General features: G+C 48.6%; 8 protein-coding genes across 8 annotated transcripts; 4 read left to right on the top strand and 4 right to left on the bottom strand.

The window, feature by feature from the left end:
- Window positions 1-329: 329 nt before the first annotated feature.
- Window positions 330-871, bottom strand: N7516_008252 (uncharacterized protein; the record flags this gene model as incomplete). Its single annotated transcript, XM_057220971.1, has 3 exons — window positions 330-356; window positions 382-689; window positions 760-871. 3 exons carry the CDS (start codon window positions 869-871, stop codon window positions 330-332), a joined length of 447 nt encoding a protein of 148 aa, XP_057071243.1.
- Window positions 872-1,439: 568 nt separating this feature from the next.
- On the bottom strand, window positions 1,440-2,537 carry N7516_008253 (LLM class flavin-dependent oxidoreductase; the record flags this gene model as incomplete). Its single annotated transcript, XM_057220972.1, has 1 exon — window positions 1,440-2,537. One exon carries the CDS (start codon window positions 2,535-2,537, stop codon window positions 1,440-1,442), a length of 1,098 nt encoding a protein of 365 aa, XP_057071244.1.
- A 1,307-nt stretch (window positions 2,538-3,844) lies between these two features.
- On the top strand, window positions 3,845-4,243 carry N7516_008254 (uncharacterized protein; the record flags this gene model as incomplete). The annotated part of the gene is made up of 3 exons (XM_057220973.1): window positions 3,845-3,946; window positions 4,004-4,086; window positions 4,156-4,243. 3 exons carry the CDS (start codon window positions 3,845-3,847, stop codon window positions 4,208-4,210), a joined length of 240 nt encoding a protein of 79 aa, XP_057071245.1. The 3' UTR covers window positions 4,211-4,243.
- Window positions 4,244-4,316: 73 nt separating this feature from the next.
- Window positions 4,317-6,131, bottom strand: N7516_008255 (alpha-N-arabinofuranosidase; the record flags this gene model as incomplete). The annotated part of the gene is made up of 6 exons (XM_057220974.1): window positions 4,317-5,215; window positions 5,271-5,370; window positions 5,430-5,518; window positions 5,583-5,710; window positions 5,775-5,969; window positions 6,025-6,131. The coding sequence occupies 6 exons, from the start codon at window positions 6,129-6,131 to the stop codon at window positions 4,317-4,319; spliced, it is 1,518 nt and encodes a 505-aa protein (XP_057071246.1).
- A 799-nt stretch (window positions 6,132-6,930) lies between these two features.
- N7516_008256 (sugar porter family MFS transporter) lies at window positions 6,931-8,785 on the top strand (the record flags this gene model as incomplete). The annotated part of the gene is made up of 7 exons (XM_057220975.1): window positions 6,931-6,957; window positions 7,010-7,055; window positions 7,106-7,181; window positions 7,233-7,424; window positions 7,486-7,729; window positions 7,782-8,038; window positions 8,128-8,785. 7 exons carry the CDS (start codon window positions 6,931-6,933, stop codon window positions 8,783-8,785), a joined length of 1,500 nt encoding a protein of 499 aa, XP_057071247.1.
- Window positions 8,786-9,291: 506 nt separating this feature from the next.
- N7516_008257 (PSME3-interacting protein) lies at window positions 9,292-10,136 on the bottom strand (the record flags this gene model as incomplete). Its single annotated transcript, XM_057220976.1, has 2 exons — window positions 9,292-9,857; window positions 9,971-10,136. The coding sequence occupies 2 exons, from the start codon at window positions 10,134-10,136 to the stop codon at window positions 9,292-9,294; spliced, it is 732 nt and encodes a 243-aa protein (XP_057071248.1).
- Window positions 10,137-10,807: 671 nt separating this feature from the next.
- On the top strand, window positions 10,808-11,828 carry gcy1 (putative glycerol dehydrogenase Gcy1; the record flags this gene model as incomplete). Its single annotated transcript, XM_057220977.1, has 3 exons — window positions 10,808-10,827; window positions 10,892-11,269; window positions 11,333-11,828. 3 exons carry the CDS (start codon window positions 10,808-10,810, stop codon window positions 11,826-11,828), a joined length of 894 nt encoding a protein of 297 aa, XP_057071249.1.
- Window positions 11,829-12,180: 352 nt separating this feature from the next.
- On the top strand, window positions 12,181-13,601 carry N7516_008259 (uncharacterized protein; the record flags this gene model as incomplete). Its single annotated transcript, XM_057220978.1, has 2 exons — window positions 12,181-12,233; window positions 12,299-13,601. The coding sequence occupies 2 exons, from the start codon at window positions 12,181-12,183 to the stop codon at window positions 13,599-13,601; spliced, it is 1,356 nt and encodes a 451-aa protein (XP_057071250.1).
- Between the last annotated feature and the right edge of the window lie 356 nt (window positions 13,602-13,957).

Here is a 13,957-nt window from a genome sequence, read left to right on the forward strand (position 1 = left end):
ACAAACTAGGCCAAAAGACCATTATATCTGAGCATTACGCTCAGATTGTCCAGGCTCCGATATATATAGTGCATGACATGACACAACCAGCCTCACGGTTTCCCTCGGAAAATTTCCAAGCTCTGCCCATCCGAAGCAGTGTTGACCTAGGGACGGTAGAACCTCCTCCACCTCTGAGTGAAGAAGGTCGCGACACGGCAAGAGGACATCCTGAAATTTGTCGCCGGTGCTAAATATTTGACTGTCGTCGACGCCGCTCAGTTCTTTTATCAACGGGCAGTTCACCCGGACGACTGGCATAAGCGTGGTGAGATTGTCGCGCCGGCTAACTAATTACCACTGCCCGGCCCAAACAACTTACAAATTGAAGCGGAAACTTACGACTGGTCGCGCTTTCGTTTGAGACCGAGCGTGCGCTGTGTCGCTGGCAATTTGGCTTTGACATGTCATAAGTCCACCCCAGTGCTGGCGCGTCCGACGAACATTGTCGGGTTTCATCCTTCCATTGGGCCTGGCGCTTCTCGCGTTGCTCAGTGTCCCGCCGATATGCAGAACGACAGTTGGGAGACCCTCAGAGAAACGTCCGCCAGATGGCGAAGGAGATTTCCAACAAGGAATGCCGATATCCCTACGCATTACTCCGCCCAGCACTGGAAGACTCTTTCTTCGCATGGTTCGGACCGATCTTACTGTATGAGGGTTGGATGGAGAGGAAGAAAACCCGTGCAAGCTCAGCGGTGTGAATATGATATTTGATACGGGGGCCCATGTGACTATCGTCACCGAGGAGCTTTTTTGCCCTTCTTTTCTGGAATACTTGCCAGACTCGGTCCACGATCCGTATCGCGGAAAAGATGGCCTCTCTGTACATATTGATGCCGGTGTCGCTTGGTCAAATTGCCCTCTTCTCATCGACTTCGTTGCAGCTGTTTTGCCCAAGTCCAAGATGCCGAACCAGCTGGTTGGTATCTTATTCGGCCAATCCGGATGCATTGATCGACTCGGCTTTCGTAGTATTCCTAGGCATGTACTGCGTGCCAAAGGGGGGAGATCTCGGATGGACTCTGGGGAGACATTGTGGTCGACGAATATGTCAACATACATGGGGAGGTTACCTCAATCTGAGAACTCGCACACTGAGCTCTAACATGAAATACCATCGTGCTGCTGTATTATCATTATTGCTTTTATTTACACGGATGGTTTTAGTTGGCTTGCAACAGATACACAGCTAGGAGGAGAGGCTTGTTTTTACTTCTGGGTATACATGTAACTTGCTGATCGAATTCGTTTAGATAGTTACCTAGGATGAACGCAACACAAGATGTAAAGCGGAAAAGCTGTGCCAGTAGTGTTTTACTTTTTAAGTCCCGGGTATTATCTGGTATATATAATGAGGTGTGATAATGTATACTAAGACTAGTTCTCACATTCGTTATTTAATTCGAGGCACCATTCTCCCGTTCCTTTAAACTTTCCCGAACTTTAGGAAGAATCAGCCGCCCATAATCAATGGCGTCGTTGAGGTTATCGTAGCCTCGGATAGAGATGAGGTCAGCCCCGAGATCAACGTAGTCCAGAAGTGAATCGACGATGGTCTTCGGCGATCCAACCAGGGCAGTGGATGCACCCTGCGCATTCGTTGCGGTAACAGTAGGATACCAAAGCGCGCGATCCTGGACCTCCCCACGAGCGGCAATATCAAGAAGGCGCTGGGAGCCTGCGTTCTGTGGGGGCGGCGCATTTGCGGGGACCCTGTGTTGTCCGTTCGCGCGGTTTGCAGTCAGTGCATCGAGGGTGTTGTGTGCCTTGGCCCATGCGAGTTCTTCAGTTTCTGCGACAATGGGACGGAAGGTGACCCAGATGCGAGGTCTGTCGGTCTCCGGGCGACCGGCCTTTGCTGCCTCGGCATTGATGCGATCAATCTGGTTCTTGGTTTCTTTCAATGGTTCACCCCAAAGGCCGAAGATATCAGCCAGAGAACCTCCAATGCGGTACGCTTCGTCCGATGAACCGCCGACTGAGACGGGAATCGAGTCCCCGGTCAGGCGGACTTGGTTACTGAATTGTTTGAAGGTGTAGTATTTGCTCTCCCAGTCAAATGGCTCATCGGACTTCCATGCACGGCGGAGAATCTTAATATAATCTTCAAGGCGGCCGTAGCGTTCATCCTTGCTCAGGAAGTCTCCTTCCCTGGCCTGTTCGGCATCATTTCCACCTGCGATAAAGTGAACAACGACACGACCGCCACTGAGTTGGTCGAGGGTAGCTAGTGCCTTTGCTGCGACTGTGGGGTACAGTGTGTTTGGTCGTAGAGCAATGATAACCTTGAGGTTTTTGGTCACGGAGAGAATGGTGGCTCCGATGGTGAATGGATCATATGATGAGGAGCCATAGGGAACCAAGGTGTAGTTGTAACCGTAATCATCAAGGTTGCGAGCGTATCGAACGAGATACTCAGGATCAATCTTAGCGTTGGGGATTGGATTGATCTCGGTAGATGCGTTCGGGAACGTGAGGCTGATGAATTCTGCCATATTGATTTTCTTTTTAACCTTTTGATATTCTTAGGTTTCTTGTCAGGTACTGTTTTTTTATTTATTTTTCACCTGGAAGATGGATCTTCTTTTAATACCTCAACATTGGAGTCTCTCCGGGTTGATTTGGCATCAACGCATGACGCAAGATGGTATAAGATTGCGTCTTAGCACGCAAGTCGATAACCATATTTGATAACCATATCCTTCCGTGTCAGATCATATGTTTCACATGGAGTTCCCAGCTAATTCAAGTAAGCGTTATTCCTTCAGTCGGATTTATGAATACTAGTACGGGGACTAGAGGATATTGCGCCAGTATTGCGCAAGATGGTCCGTGAGAATCGCAATATGATGTTGACAAGATCTGCTAGGTAAACCTATAGAATCTTGGCCGAGATCGCAGTTCAATCACGGAGTTAACTTGTCTAGATCTTAAATCTCTAGACAAGGAGTTGTCAGCCCACGTCCCACCCATGACACAATCGCTGGGATAATGTTCGTCGTTATATAGCTAAGCAGTTATGGGCTCACAGCAAGAAAGTGCTTCTGGCTCAATCGACCCGTTCGACAGTTTACAGCTCTGTTACAAGGTCTAAGACCTTTTGGACGAGTTCGATGGGTAATGTAGTGTTGAACTACAATATATAACTATCTGGAGGTCATTCACACTTGAAAGTGAAATGTTTCGTTTAGGGATTTTTTATAGCTGCCTACACTGAACTCTAGCTACCCAGGAGAGTGTTCCAATATAGTTTATCTGCGAGCCCAAAGAAACAATTAATCGCCAAGGTCATATCTACAGCATGGGGTTAACCTACGCTGATTGGTCGAGACGCCAGAGGTCAATTACTTGTCGAGACTTCATCCGCCTGTTACTACCTAGGTGTGATCGGTTGTGCCTTAACTTCCACCAGTGACAGATGCATCGACTGATATGCCTCTCGAGCACCAGTATATGTTATACCCTGTTGGCACCTTCGCACCCCATGTCAGCTCATGACTCAGCATTCGGTATTTCTGGTATTTTCATACGCTATCCTCAACATGAATCCCTATAAGATCTTCGAATAGGGACACATTGTTTGGATCTTGAAATTCCTCCGGCTTGACATGAATTCTATGTCGAGGTTAATAAGGGAAGTGATGACTCTGGAGAGGTGCATTGGATGATAACACGCTAGTCCCAATCTGGAGACTACGTCATCGATAAGAGCTGGGTTATACCCGCGACAAACCTCACTTTGCCTTTTCCTTTTACACGTCTTTCTCTATTTGAATATATTTACTGCTTTGAACAACCCAATATGCCACTCGTCGTACCAGGAATCAACTCCTCCTTCGGCAATAAGTCCGAGTGGGTCAACAAGCTGATGGGCAAGAAGATTAGCGACGTTAGTAATGAGACAGTATGTCACCTGTGCTAAATTGTTGAAATAAAACGTGAATTTCTAACTATTTTCTAGTCCTTTGCAAAAGCAGAGCTTCCTGAAACTCACCGGGTATTGAAGCCAGGTGACATGAAGACCATGGACCATAACCCGAACAGGTAACAACCTCATTTCAAAGTGTCATCAAGTTAATGACCATATTGCTGACGGTCTACCATTCGACTTAGACTGAATATCCATGTTAATGAGGATGGAGTTGTCCATGACGTGAACTCCGGTTAGAGCTAAGTTATATTTACTAGACCTGGTAGTCCAAATTGAACCGATTGAATATCTATTGCTTGAAAGTCTATTTCTGTCCTCATGATACCATCTCATATAGGTTAACTCACTCAGCCTTCCATCTCAGCAGAGTAAGCGAGTGTCGCGGGAAGACATACGATCCACTTCCATTCCAGCTGGACTCCTGGATCGCCACTTCTTCCTTGCCGTTCATATTTGTCACCGCCAAATCGGTCGCGGTGACCGTGAACACGGCCACTTCTCCCTGAGCTCCCTCAACACGACTTTCCAAGTCCTGGGTGTCATGGATATTCACCACAGCAACATTAACAAATCCATCATCTCCCACAGTGGCACTAACATCCAACCAGGGAGTATCCTTGGCACTGCGGACCCACTTAGGAGTAGTCTCGCCATCGTACGTTCCACAAGAAACATGACTGGCAACAGTCCAACCGCGCATGTAGCGCGAGAACAGCCAAAGCGGCCACCAGGTAGTCTGCTTGGTAATTCCCTCTGGGGTGGTCATCAAGGGCGAGATGACGTTCACGGTCTGCGCGATACACGCCATGCTGACATCCTTGCTCTTTCGGACAAAGACGTTCAACCAAGCGGCGACGGCGAGCGCGTCGGAGAGTGTGTAGTTCTCCTCGGCGCCTTGGCTTCCCTCTGCGCGGATGGGATCCCAGACATTCCACTCGTCGAAGCAGATTGTTGGGCGAAGTTGCTCCGGGGGAACTTGGTTCTCGACTCTGGCGAGATCGATCAAGGCGGATGTGATTTCAATTGCCCGCTCGGCTGCTAGTGGTGCTGTCACGTTGTGCAGGTGGGATGATGAGGATGTGTAGAGATGGATACTGTGCATGTCAATCAATGGGACTGAGCTGGTTGACAATGCGGAATGAGCGGGGACAAGACACTGGTTTAGTGTGTAGTAATCCCATGATGCAGTGCCATCTTGGCCGCAAAGGATCAAGATCAGGGTGGGATCCAAGAGTTTCAGAGCTGGAAGGGAAACGATTAGCGAAAGTTTTGGTTGGTAAATGAAATGGAGTCTTACCTTTCGCCCACTGAATCGCCTTGTGAGCATATGCTTCCTTGGTCATCTGCTCCACCTGCCAGGGACCCCAGCACTCGTTTCCGAGAGCCCAGTACTTGACCTGTTTGGGTTGTTAGATTGATTGCAGTTCGAAATATTGCACCGCTTATCTGAACATACATTGTAAGGCTCTTCACGGCCATTCTTTCTTCGCAGGTTGGCATAGTAAGTGTTGCCAGTTCCATTGCAGTACTCAACCCAGCCCAGAGCTGAGCGGCCCAACATCAGCATGACTTCGTGTCAAAGGAAGCTGGAATTAGAATAAGAACATACCTTCATCTAAGGTACCGGTACCAAAGTTGAAGCAAAGGTACGGCTCTGTGCCTACAGCCTCACACCATTGCATGAACTCGTCAGTTCCGAATTGGTTTGTTTCGGTTCCGAGCCAAGCAAGCTCGGGTCTTTTGGTAGGTCAACGTTAGCGAAGTTTTGTTAAAATGAAGGTGACATGAGAAGTAATCATACCGTGCTGGCCGTTGATCCTTAGGACCAACGCCATCGAGCCAGTGGTAGGTGGCACAGAAATTACCGCCGGGATACCGAACGACAGGGATGTTGAGCCCCTTCAACGCCTCCAGGACGTCTTTGCGGAATCCCTTCTCGTCTGAGAGCGGGTTTCCGGGGTCATAAATGCCACCATAGATACACCGACCCATGTGCCTGCGGAAGTAGTTAGCACATGTCATCAAATTGGAACAAGGTCAAGATGCCTTACTCGGTAAATCCGGCATAGATGTTCGGGTTGATCTTGGAAATGCGCCTCGATGGGTGCACAGAGATGAGAGGTGTCTCATGATCCTCCAATTTGGTAAAGGTCGTCATCTTTACGAATGAGAATGTTTTTGTTTCTACTTGTTTATGTTGGAGGCGTCACTCTGGCTAAATATGCGATTTAACTGATTCCAAGTCGCGATTCAGTTTCGGGAAAAGGTGTCCTTGTTAAAGTTTGAAAGGCGCGATCCAAGGAAGATAATTAAAGAAGCGAAAACGTACTTTGATCACAAGTGATTTATGTAAATAACCGACATCTTCGGGCCTTGAAGGGGGAAAACTCCTGCGGGGGAAGAATCGAGATTCGAGACATCCGGACGATGACTTCTGTATTAATCCTAGATTCCTTAGTTAGCGCATAGAGTGGCTACCGGAGAAACGACACAAAGCCCTTAGTTTATATTTTTGCATCAAATATAGACCAATAGACCAATGAATCGGCCATCTAACCTCACGACATCCACGAGATGAGAGAAATGGTGGAAGATCTTCCGTCAATCACAGATGAGATCCCCCGCCACATTTGGGTGCTAACTCCACCCCGCATACTTGAGACTTGGCATCTCCATTTCAAGCAAATTAAAAAAAATATCGGACGCAATTGGAGATGGGTGTCCGGTATTTTCCCCGTTTACACCACGCAATACCCAATGTTAGTACAATTCAAGCCTTGACTCTCTCCTCTGGAGTAGAACGGTTCTCCGGAGTCATGGTGAATTACCCGTTTGGGGTTTATATGTAATTGGGTTCCTCTGTATATGTAGAGAAGCTTCCCCGGAGAAAGAGTGTCATGTGGAGGTAGATCTTCATCCCGATATTATTCTATCAAATATCCACTTCTGCCAAAACCATGCGTCTCTCGCCAGCATGGTACCAGGTATGAAGGGACAAATTCCATTAAGAAGGACCGACCTAATGTTTCGATATAGTTTCTGGTCGGCGTCTTCGCTTCTCTTGGATCATTCCTTTATGGATGTATGTCTTCAACCTCCATTCTTGACATGCGGAATCTAATATAGTCACAGATGATCTGGGTGTTATTGCCGAGGTGCTGGTCTGTCAATCATTTAAAAGCAAATTCGAGGCAGATGATACCCAAAAGTTAGTCTCGCGATCCTATACGAAATATGGAAATCTCTAACAACGTTGCAGGGGATTAATCGTGTCTCTCTTCACGGCTGGCGCATGTGTCGGTGCCGGCTTTGCAGGTCCCGGTGGTGATTATTTAGGTAGACGACGGACCATCTCATTGGGATGTCTCATTTTCACTCTCGGAGGTGGTCTTCAAACCGGTGCGAGATCAATTGCCTATCTATACAGTGGACGGTTCCTGGCCGGATTAGGGTAAGCAATGTCTCTCGGAAACAGATCCCCAAGCAAAAACACTAATGACTTTGATTCTTAGCGTCGGCTTCCTCACTATGATGATTCCTCTCTACCAAGCTGAAATTTGTCACCCCAGCATCCGTGGTCGAGTTACATCCTTGCAGCAATTCATGCTGGGTGTTGGATCCCTCTGTGCTGGATGGATTGGCTATGGAACGTACACCGGCTTTTCGGGGGATAATCATGCCCAGTGGCAATTGCCCCTCGGTCTACAAGTTGCTCCTGCAGTGTTCTTGGGTGTTTTGATCTCTTTCTTCCCTGAAGTAAGTATGCTGGTTTTCATCGAGTCAAGTCCAATGACTAACGTTTATCCAGTCGCCTCGCTGGCTCATCGACCACAACCGCAGCGAAGAGGGATTGCGCACCTTGGCCAAGCTGCATGCGCATGGTGACGAAAACGACGCTTGGGTCCAGGCCGAATATGCCCAAATTCAGGAGAGCATCTCGTTCGAACATGAAAACGAGGCGAAGTCTTATATCGAGTTGTTTAACAATCGCCCTTCGTTCCGTCGGCTGTTCCTTTGCTGTGCATTGCAAGCCTCGGGCCAGATGACCGGTGTATCCGCCATCCAGTAAGTATAAGTATCACAATACTTTACCATCACCATGGATTATCAAGTATCAATATAGGATCAATCAGCTAACATGGCTTCGCGAATAGATACTACTCACCCGAGATCTACGGTCAAATCGGTATCTCCAACGAAGACACATTGAAGTATCAGGCAATCAACTCCGTCATCGCGTTGGTCGCGCAGTTCCTGTGCATGATGTACATTGATCGCTTCGGTCGTCGCTGGACTCTGATCGGCGGTAATCTCGGCAACATGGTCACCTTCATCGTTGCAACGGTGCTGCTCGCACAATTCCCTCCATCAAGCAACAACACCGGTGCCCATTGGGGCTTCATCATCATGACATGGATGTACAATTTCTCCTTCTCTGCAACCTGCGGTCCTCTATCCTGGATTATCCCAGCTGAAGTGTTCGATACTCGTACCCGTGCCAAGGGTGTCTCGATTGCCACGATGGTTTCGTTCGCTTTCAACACAATGATTGGTCAGGTCACGCCCATCGCGATGACGAATATCGGGTATCGCTACTACTTCTTATTTGTCATCTGTAACTTCACCAATGCGGTCTTCTTCTGGCTCTTGCTTCCGGAGACAAAGCGCGTGCCTCTGGAGGAAATGAACCAAATGTTCACAAATGCGCCATGGATCATACCTGGAAGTCGCAAGGAAGAGTATATGACTCATGACCTCGAGCAGAAGGTCGAGGAGCGGGAGGTGAAGCAAAATGCGCTGCATGTTGAGTAGAATGCGGTCACAGGAGAGGAGTTTGTAGCGGACATTGTGTGTGTTGAATATGTGGAAAGCTTAGTTGATTTGATGTTGAGATACAATAATAAAGTTGTCACCTATGAAGTGAAATGTTCGTTGAATTTCCTTTGCGTGATATATAAATAGCTTCGGCTTGGCTATTATTGAAATACACACCAGTTTTGGGGACCACGACAAGATGTTGAACTTGGTTCTCTGCATAAATCAGGTTTGAACTTTCAGCTCTGCTTTGTGTCTTATTGTCGCTCTGCCAGCACATGGTAGGGGATATGGAAAACTAGAGACGAAAAGACAGCAACAAAGATAACTCGGGAATGTCAACAAATAGAACATTACAATGCTAATGAGAAGCCAAGCTATGCCTTTAATCATACTTGGAGATATGTTGGCTTCTTCAATCATTGACTGGATCTACATCATACAGCCCTATTATAGGTATTTGTGCTAACTGAACCCCGAGATCATCTATGAATGTTGTCACATCATTCCGAGTCCGAGTTGTATCCTGCCAGACCAAGCGAAACCAGGGGTGGTTTCGTCGGGGATTTTGCCTTTGGTTGGCCCTTCTCTGTATCTGTCACCACCTTGGGCTGTGTAGCAGGAGCAATGGGTGTAACTTGATCGGACTTCGAACTCCCTTGGTCCAGCTTTTTAGTACTTGAACCGCCAGCTTCATCCTGTTTCTGCGAGTCTTCCCCATTATTTGTGTCCTTCCCGGTAGCGTTATCAGTAGCTGAAGCTTTGCGCTTCTTTCCTGAAATCAATGCGCTCCTGTGTTTGTCATTCCGTCTCTTGCGAGCTAGTGCAGTCCATTGATCACTTTTCACGGGCGGCACCTCCAGTGAGGTTGATTCGAGTAGTGCTTTCTGTGCCTCCTCGCGCTGTCGGTGGAAGGCTGCCAGTTGTTCCGCAGTCTCCTTCTTCACAGCGGCCTCCTTGGCGCGTGTGGATTCGAGAACGGAATCCAGGAAGTCGACTTCATCTTCATCGAGGGATCGGAATTGGTTTTTGAGACGGGATTTCTCTTCAAAGGCTTCTTGTTTGGCCACTGCATAATAACCGAGGAAAATCACCCTAACATGTTAGCCAGATTCCTTGAATGAATTGTCCGCTCTTTTCTCCGTTCGTGCAGACGGGGCCAGGCAACCGAGTCAGGCTCACTTTTATTGCGCTCCAGCACCTCAAAGAGACTTTTGCCATCATCCTGCTTCCCTATCTCGGCCTTCCGTCTCCGCTCCTCCTCCAGCTCTTGCTGCGCTCTGAGCCACTCATCATCCCGCTCGATCGGCTGGTCGTTTGTGCCGGATGAAACGAAACCTGATGACATATTGATGGGGCTGGGTAAAATGATTATGGGTCACGGGATGTACAGCTCGGGTATAATGGTCGGGGTGCGAAATTATCCGGCGTCGGGTGGCCGGGATGGGATGTGGGGGGGGCGAGGAATGGACCGAAAGGCGAATAATAATGAACCGGATGAAAAATACTCAGAAGTTTCTAGAAAGGGAAATTCGCGTCCGGAACGATAAGTCGGAGAATTGGGAGAATTGGGAGAATTGGGGGAGTCGATGTCAATTGGAGGAAGTCGATATAAGTGGAAACTTGCATTTAGCCAAAATGGGGTAGTCTCTTGTTTCCACTTTGGTCACTTTGGTTATATCCTCAGAACAAGGGGCTCCGGTATGACGATGAAAGTGTTTATCACCGAATTGAATATGACCAGTCGGGTAAATTCTTTGATTACTGTGTCCATGGATACACAGTATGTTGTACTCTGTTGACTCTGTTGGTAGTTGAAGGGAAGGGAAAAAAGAAGGAAAAAGTCCAACAAATAGCCAATTTCCACCCCCCACTGCCCCCCGCCTCCTCCCCTCCCCCCCACGACATCATCACTCTTGGACCTGCCCACTTTAAATTTGGTCATTATATAAAGACACTTGTCTCTTCAGCCGCTTTCTTTTCTTCTAATTCATTATTCCATCTCTAAAATATATCAAAATGTCGAACCAACACACTGAGTAAGTCCCTAGCAATGCAATACTACACTTCCAGACCATCGCATTAACCAATCTCCCTCTACAGGAAGACCTACACCCTTAACACTGGTGACAAGATCCCGGCTATCGGTCTGGGAACATGGCAATCCAAGCCTAATGAGGTCCGCATTGCTGTGCGAGATGCCCTTCTCGCCGGGTACCGCCACATTGACACTGCTCTGGCTTACGGCAACGAGGCCGAGGTTGGTGCCGGTATTAAGGACTCCGGTGTGCCCCGCGACCAGATCTGGGTCACCACCAAGCTGGACAACCCCTGGCACAAGCGCGTTACTGAGGGAATCGATTCCTCTCTCAAGGACCTCGGCACCGACTACGTCGACCTCTACTTGATTCACTGGCCCAGCTCCACCGACCCCAATGACTTGTCTAAGCACCTGCCTGACTGGGACTTCATCAAGACCTGGTAAGTGACACTTCACATCTAATCCAGTGGAAAACTATTGCTGATTCCCCATGTCTCCTACAGGCAAGAAGTGCAGAAGCTGCCTGCCACTGGCAAGGTCCGCAACATCGGTGTCTCCAACTTCGGCATTAAGAACCTGGAGAAGCTCCTGAATGACCCTAGCTGCAAGATCGTGCCCGCCGTCAACCAGATCGAGCTGCACCCCAACAACCCCTCCCCCAAGCTGGTCGCCTACAACACATCCAAGGGCATCCACTCCACCAGTTACTCCTGCCTGGGCTCCACCAATTCCCCCTTGTACAAGGACCCCACTCTCCTGCAGATCGCGGAGAAGAAGGGCAAGACTCCTCAGCAGGTGCTCCTCGTTTGGGGTATCCAGAAGGGCCGGAGTGTCATCCCCAAGTCCGTCAGCAAGTCTCGCATTGAGGGCAACTTTGATATCAACGGCTGGGACTTGACTGCCGACGAGATCAGCCAGCTTGACAACCTCAAGGACCGCTTCAAGGTCTGCGGTGACGCTTGGCTCCCCGTTAAGGTGTTCTTTGGCGATGACGAGTAAATATGTCGAAAATGATGAATGTTTTATGAGTACATAGGCCTATAGATACCAAAAGAATGATTTTGCTATAACCATAACTTCTATATCAAGTAAAGAAGCTTTGATTGCTAAACGTCAATATTGGGTGGTGACTGGGTTGCTGAATCTACGTCCATAGGGTCAAACAAAACATACAAAGCAAACAGGAAAAACAGATATTTTTGGTCACGAGGGTGGCGTCGCACAGCCACTGTGGAGCCTAGGGTCTGAGGCGGAGAGATAAGGGTGTGGACCCCAGCGTCATCAGGCATCCTTTCTCTCTTCTCAGCATTCCCACCACCTTCAGTGAACTATCCATCTTTGAAACATCACCATGGCGCCTTCAGCAGGCCACCTGCTGCTTCCTAAAATTTGGAGAGCAGCAAGGTATGTCTCCCCTTTTCTGTCGCCATATCTAGTTCCAATGAAGCCATTCACTAACGTCCTCCTAGGTTTGCCTACGCAAAGGCTTCCAAGGCTATACGCTCCAAATTACCAGAACCCACAGAATATCAATCGGTGCGATACCAACCTGCCTATGCCCGAATCAACACTCGCCAGCCAATCAGCCGTGCCGCGGCCATCCGTCAAGCCCGCAGTCGCCACTTCTCTACCCGAGCAGCCGGCGCCTTCGCCTCTGCGATTAGATCCGGACTAGGAGCTGATACCACCGCACGTACCACCTCTCGCATCGTATCTAATATCAGTCGAGTCAGCAGCCGTGCACCTTTCGCTTCTACTCTCCGTCCCAATCTGACCGGTGGTACCCTCGGTCGGACTGCAGGAGGATACGCTGTTGGAGCTGGCCGTTTTGGTGGAGCTAGATACTTTTCACATGGACCTGCCGCACCAGCACAAGTTATTCAGAATGTGTCGCAGGGTGTACGTGCCTTCTTTCTGTCTGGGCAGAAAGTCCGCTTCGACGGCATCGACCCTCGCACTGGGGAGAAGCGGTATAAGTCAGTCAGCACGCTGCAGGACCAGGCGGAGCGCAAGATGAATGCCAACATGCACAACGCACCTGGCTCATACATTGACTTTCGAGTTTCCCCAACCATCACTGCACTCAGTACTGTTGGTGGTGTCGGCCGCTCTGGCTCGTGCGATTCTCTGAACTCCGAGGGTCTTATGGATCTTCTTTCTGCCGATTTTGCCCGTGCTTTGAAGGACTTCTCTGCGGTCATGAACGACCTCAAACGTCTCTCGTCACTTGGTGATCTTCCGATCTCCCTTCACGACCGATCGACGATACGGGTGCGCTTCCCGGGCTGTGATATGGAAACTGTAGAGCAACTGTGTTGTGAGGCCGGGATTCAGCGAGGCCGAGTTGTGCAGGATGAAGACTTCGATATCCGCAATGGCGCTGATCTAGCTCTTTTGTTCCCTTTTGCACCTAGTATTGCCACTTCCTCCGACACTGACTATTACTTCACCAAAGGCCCCGAGTCACATGCACAGTATCCAGCGGATGTTGACTGGAAAGGGATGATGACACCAGAAGGCTGCACGCCGTCATCGCCAGGTGATACTCGGGATTCGGGCAATGCCATCAGTTTCGAGGACAGTGACCTATTTGGTGCCAATCCATGGAGATATTCCACCAAGAGCTACTCTAGTATTAACATCAGTGAGCTTGGTGATCAACCTTTCTTTCCGGAAATCTCCAGCTCTGGCCAACCCGAGAGTAACTCTGCATATGAAGGTGTCGAGGGGATCTACAAGTTCTTAGCTGAGTGCGATCAAGCCAAGCGTTAACAACAGTCGCTGAGATTTGGTCTTACTTTTCATTTTCTTTCTATTTTTTCCATCACTCTTTTGATTTTTTCTTTTTTTTTTCTTTTGGCACATATCCCAGGCTGAGTCCGGGACTACATACATGATGATGATACAGATACCACTCCACTCTTTAACACTTCTTTCGGTGTTACACTTTCTTAATTGAATGAAATAATATGGAAAGCTGCTCATTCCAAACAAAGCAACGTCCCTATCTAACATAGTAAATCCGGGGTAATGCAACATATCAGCTACCCTTTATGGAGGCGACTAGCCAATTAGCCCTACAGATAGACATTCGTGTAATTTCAGCCTGGAGAAGTCGATTCAGTCTC

The sequence above is a fragment of the Penicillium verrucosum genome (genome assembly GCF_028828655.1).
Source record: "Penicillium verrucosum strain IBT 35672 chromosome Unknown utg000003l_segment0_segment0, whole genome shotgun sequence".
Classification (NCBI taxonomy): Eukaryota; Fungi; Ascomycota; class Eurotiomycetes; order Eurotiales; family Aspergillaceae; genus Penicillium; species Penicillium verrucosum.